At 49.1% G+C, this 5,000-nt stretch overlaps 1 protein-coding gene across 1 annotated transcript in view; it reads right to left on the minus strand.

Moving 5' to 3' along the window:
* zgc:158376 (uncharacterized protein LOC100101643 homolog) overlaps nucleotides 1–5,000 on the minus strand; it is a 20,145-nt gene that overhangs the window by 8,716 nt on the left and 6,429 nt on the right. Inside the window, exons 3-9 of the mRNA XM_053613484.1 lie at nucleotides 3,476–3,658; nucleotides 2,958–3,101; nucleotides 2,595–2,681; nucleotides 2,281–2,457; nucleotides 2,136–2,168; nucleotides 720–1,879; nucleotides 1–38 (exon numbers count right to left, since the gene is read on the minus strand). Of these exons, the coding sequence (XP_053469459.1) occupies nucleotides 1–38; nucleotides 720–1,879; nucleotides 2,136–2,168; nucleotides 2,281–2,457; nucleotides 2,595–2,681; nucleotides 2,958–3,101; nucleotides 3,476–3,646 (1,810 nt within the window). The 5' untranslated portion in view covers nucleotides 3,647–3,658. The remainder of the gene's footprint in view (nucleotides 39–719; nucleotides 1,880–2,135; nucleotides 2,169–2,280; nucleotides 2,458–2,594; nucleotides 2,682–2,957; nucleotides 3,102–3,475; nucleotides 3,659–5,000) is intronic.

Here is a 5,000-nt window from a genome sequence, read left to right on the forward strand (position 1 = left end):
TGAGGTCAATCTGAGTCCACAGTCTCTTATCACAGCACCTGAGCACGCACACACACACACACACACACACACGAAGAATTACTTTTTAATTAAAAAAGCTGCTGTAAATCTGTGAAATTTACAGCAACATTAAACACTGAAGTGTCAAGGTTAAGCTACAGTTATAAAAAGAACTAAATAAATAAAAATAAGCTACTTAGAACTTACAAGACCTCTAGAAACTTGTAGCACATCTACACCACCCAGCACATACATTTACACATTCAGCTACTCGAAGAAAGAACAGATCAGATCAGATCAGAGAGGAGAGTCTGATTAGCTAAACTTGAGCAAAGAGATAGTCTAATCTAGGACATTAGCACAGCTAGCTAATTCACTTAAGCACAAATCTCCAACAGCCAATCAGAAACCGACCTGGATGATGGTTAGAGGTTAGACGATTAACCACACGATTAACTGTGCAGGAAAAAACAAAAACGAGCTGATGATCAACATGGAGAACAAGAAAGAGGGAAGGAGTGTGTACGAAAGCAGTACAGATCCTCTCGTATCACCACCACACACACACACACACACACCAGTGTCTGTAGAGAAGAGGGGTGGAGGAAGTAAATACATAATCAGGGCAGGGGTGCCAATACTTTTGTGCAGCACAGCGGATGGCGGTGTACGGCGTGTGGAGCGGTTATTAAACTGTAGTAAAGGAGTTCAGGTCTCACCAGCGGCTCCAGGTCCTGCACACCCTCATGCAGACGCACAGCTGTTTCTGGTTGAGGTGCTGGAACACCCGGAGCCAGACGTCTCGGGGCAGGACGTGGGACGCACCGCTGTCCAGCGGGAGGCAGTGTGGCTCGGGGCAGGCGGGCGGAGGACGCACCAGGTGCCTCTCCATCTGCACCGCTTTAGGTGGAGAGATAAACGTCAGCTGGGCTGCAATGCGGGACGCCGGATTGGACAGCAGGACGCCTCCGTTTCCTCCGTTCGCCGTCCCGCTTCCTGTCATCTGCGTCTGTTTGGTTCCGCTCCGCATTTTCCCGGCTCGGCCCGTTTTGTTAGTCTGGTGTCGATGATTAGCGTTAGTGCCGCCGCTGTTACCCTTGGCGTTCTCTTTCTCCATGCGAGTCCGCCCGTTCCGCGACACTTCCTGTCCGTTGCTGCGTTTTGACACGCCCTCTGAATGGCCGATTGAAGCCTGGTGCTGACTGGAAGAAAGGGCTGACGGAGAAGGCGGAGTCAGCAGCCCGGGTTTCCTGTTTTTCTCCCCGCCGCCGGCTGCGTCCTCATCATCCATCTCGGTCACCGCAGCCGATTTGCGACCCCTCGGAGTGTTTTCGGATTTCCGGCTGCGCTGCTGCTGCTGCTGCTGCTGCTGTTGTTGTTGTTGTTGTTGTTGTGGAGTTTCCTCTGACGTCACTTCCTGTTCCTGTTCGTTTCCCGTCCTCTCGCCTTCAGAGTCGTCGCTGGCGCTGAAGCCCAGTTCAGCCAGACGCCGGTTTCTCTCTCGCTCGCGCTCTTTCTCACGCTCTTTCTCGCGTTCTTTCTCGCGCTCTCTCTCTCGGGAGTTGTACGCCGTTGCCGGGGACGACGGTTCGGAAGCGCCACCCGGAGACGCCGAATCCGAGTCAGAATCGGAATCCGAGTCCGACTCAGAGCTGGAGGAAGAAGAGGAAGAGGAGGAGGAGTCTCTGGTGCGCTCCAGCAGCTGGCACATGCGTTTGAAGCGCTCCAGTTTCTCGCGGTGGTGAGAGCGCTGGTCCTGGTTGGAGGTCGAAGATGGAGGCTGCGCCACTGAGCCTACACCGGCTGAACCTTGACCCCCGGAGGAGGAGTTTGGCCCGTTGGTCTCCGCCGAGTCGGAAGAGTTCGGCTTCTGCTTCTGCTGCAGAAAAAACAAAGCTGAGGTTCAGTGTCCAAGGTTTTGCACTGAGCTACCAGGCTAACGTAGCTCACGAGCTAACGTAGCTCACGAGCTAACGTAGCTAACAAGCTAACGTAGCTAACGAGCTAATGTAGCTCACGAGCTAACGTAGCTAACGAGCTAATGTGGCAATGCATTCTTATAGCCACCAGTTTAGCATCATGTCATTATCACAGAATTAAAACCAATCTCAAGTAGATGCTGCTGCAACTCGTACCTTTTTCAGATGTTTTTCCCGAGCGCCTTTCATCTGTACAGACAGAAACATTGCATCACCGTGAGGCACCGCCCACTTCCTGTTTATGATGTGATCACATGGTATACACTCACGCTAGCAGGCACTGAATGTTAAACTCTCTAACCTTCTTCTTGGGCCCGCTCTCCTGAGACTGCTCCTTCTCCTTCTTGCGTTTCTGCCCGTCCTGGCGCGTCTCCTCGGCAGACGGAGGTTTCTTTTTGCTGGGCGGTGGCTCGTCTGTGATCTTCCACCGGCCCACCTCGCCGTTATCCAGCCGCCTCTTCCCCAAACCGTCTCCATCCTGAGGGATAAAACACCAGAGGAACTGAGCGAGACGCAGGAGCTGTGCATACTGCTGCAGAGTGTTGATGTATTTACTGTAGCGCGGTGCGGAGGTGGAGGTGGTGGTGGTGGAGAAGGAGGAGTTTAAATCCTCACCTTACTGGTTTTCCCCTCCTTGTGGCATTTGGGACACTCCCAGCAGTTCGGGATCTCATCGTTAATGATGCCTTCCGCTTTACCCATCTGTCAGGAAACACACAACACTGATCAGTGCGCGCACACACACACACCACTCAGTCTGCTCTGTCTGTATAGTAAATCATTTCTCACACACAGATACAGCCAATTTAATTTAAATTACAGTTATAGTTTATAACAGTCCAGGAGTTTACACTAATAACACCGTTATAACCTCTTAGAGTCCGTTATTACACAGCAATGACTGCAGGGGGGACAGAGGGACAGACAGAGGGACAGACAGAGGGACAGACAGAGGGACAGACAGAGGGACAGACAGACCTTAAGGCAGCTGGGGTGGATGATCTCGTTGCAGATGGTACACTCCATCAGAGAGAGACTGAACTTCTCCTCCTCAGACTCCACAGTGTCCTCCTTCCCCGCTTCTCCACACGCAAAACACACCGCTGTGTGAGGAAGCACGGGCTATACATGCACATGCGCGCACACACACACACACACACACACACACACACACACACACACAGAGAGCGTATAAGAGGAAGTGAATTTGTGTATAAGAGGAATTTGTGGGGTGAATTGTAAATAACGGCAGCATAAATAATTTCTGAACACTGACAGTGTGGGAAAAAACCCAGCATCCATTCTCACACTAACACTCAGTGTCGTCAGGGCGGGGCTTTGTGGGGCGGGGCTTTGTGGGACAGAGCAGGGCGGGGCATGTAACAGCAGGGTACAGGATTTTACCAATTTGTTCTAAATTATTAGAGCACTGTTTAATTTTTTCACCTTTTGTATAAAGTGTGTGTGTGTGTGTGTGTGTGTGTGTGTACACTCACAGCAGTACACTGTCTCAGTAGACAGGACTGTTTCATGCGTCCCGGTCCCCCGAACTTCTTCATGTCCTTGCAGAAGTGACACTCTCCACACTCGGAGCGCATACAGGCCTGACAGCGCCGGCAACGGGTACGGCGCCGCCTCGCCCCCCCCAGAGCCTTACTGCCCGACATCACCTCTACACTCTGAACACACACACACACAGGAGAGAAACATGGGCGTCAGCACGGATATATTACGATAATAATAATAATGATAATAATAATAATAAATTTACAACAGATATAAAAGTTTACAAGTTAAATCACCTCAGATCTTTTTCCACCTTTAATGTGAAATAGCAACTAAAATGTTTTAGGGGAAAACGTACAGTAACCTGGATGAATAACAGACGTGTTAAACATAAAACAGAGAACCTTCTGTATCAGATCACCTGAGTATTATGCGAACAAAAGTATAGGAACAGATCAGTCCTGAAGTAAATGAGAGTAAATAACACTTGATATTCAGTTGCGTATCTGTTACTCGCAGTAACTGCATCACTCCTGCGACTCACTGACTCCAAACTGCTGGTTTCTTCTTCTGTGAAGCTTCTCCAGGTTTTTACTGCAGCCTCTTGCAGTAGTTGTGTGTTTCGGGGGGTTTCTCCCTTCAGTTGGGTGAAGGTCTGGTGATTGACGTGTCCAGTCTAAAACCTTCCACTTTCCCCCTGATGAAGTCCTGTGTTGAGGTGGAAGTGTGTTTTGGATCGTTGTCTTGCTGCATGATGAAGTTAAAAGACAAAATGTTCCTGTAAACTTCTAAATTCATTCTGCTGCTCCATCATGAGTTCATCATCAATAAAGATCAGTGAGAATGTTCCAGAAGCAGACATGCAAGCCCAAGCCATGACACTACCTCCACCATGTTTCACATCTTGTGGTATGTCCTCTATATTTCTGCTCTCAAAGTCTTCTTCGGTGGATTGTGAGACCTTCACCCTGCCCTGCGGAGGTTGTTGGTGATGTCACTGACTGTTGTTTTGGGGTTTTTCTTCACAGCTCTCACAATGTTGGTCATCAGCTGTTGTTGTTTTCCTTGGCCGAGCCGTTCGGTGTCTGTTCCTCAGTACACCAGCGGTTTCTTTCTTTTTCAGGACATTCCAGATTGTTGTACTGGTTATACCCAACGTCTGTGCAGTGCCTCTGAATGATTTTCCCTCTTTTCTCAGCTTCAGAATGGCTCGCTCTTCTCCCATAGACAGCTCTCTGATCGTCATGTTGGTTTGTCCTTTTTAACAACAAATGCAGTCTTCACAGGTGAAACTGAAGGTTAAAACCATGAGTAGATGTTCAGAGATATTTACTGTTTAATCTATCTGGACACACCTGGGGAGCAAGAAACACCTGGCAGCCCTGTGTTCCAATAGGTACCATGTTCTAAAGTGTTTAACACGTCTAGATGTAAATATGAGGAAATGAAAGCTGAAATTCTGATCCATCGTCTAATATTAATCTTTTGATCTCAAACACAAACGTCTTCAGCGTA

Source organism: Ictalurus furcatus, chromosome 24 (assembly GCF_023375685.1).
Source record: "Ictalurus furcatus strain D&B chromosome 24, Billie_1.0, whole genome shotgun sequence".
Lineage (NCBI taxonomy): Eukaryota > Metazoa > Chordata > Actinopteri > Siluriformes > Ictaluridae > Ictalurus > Ictalurus furcatus.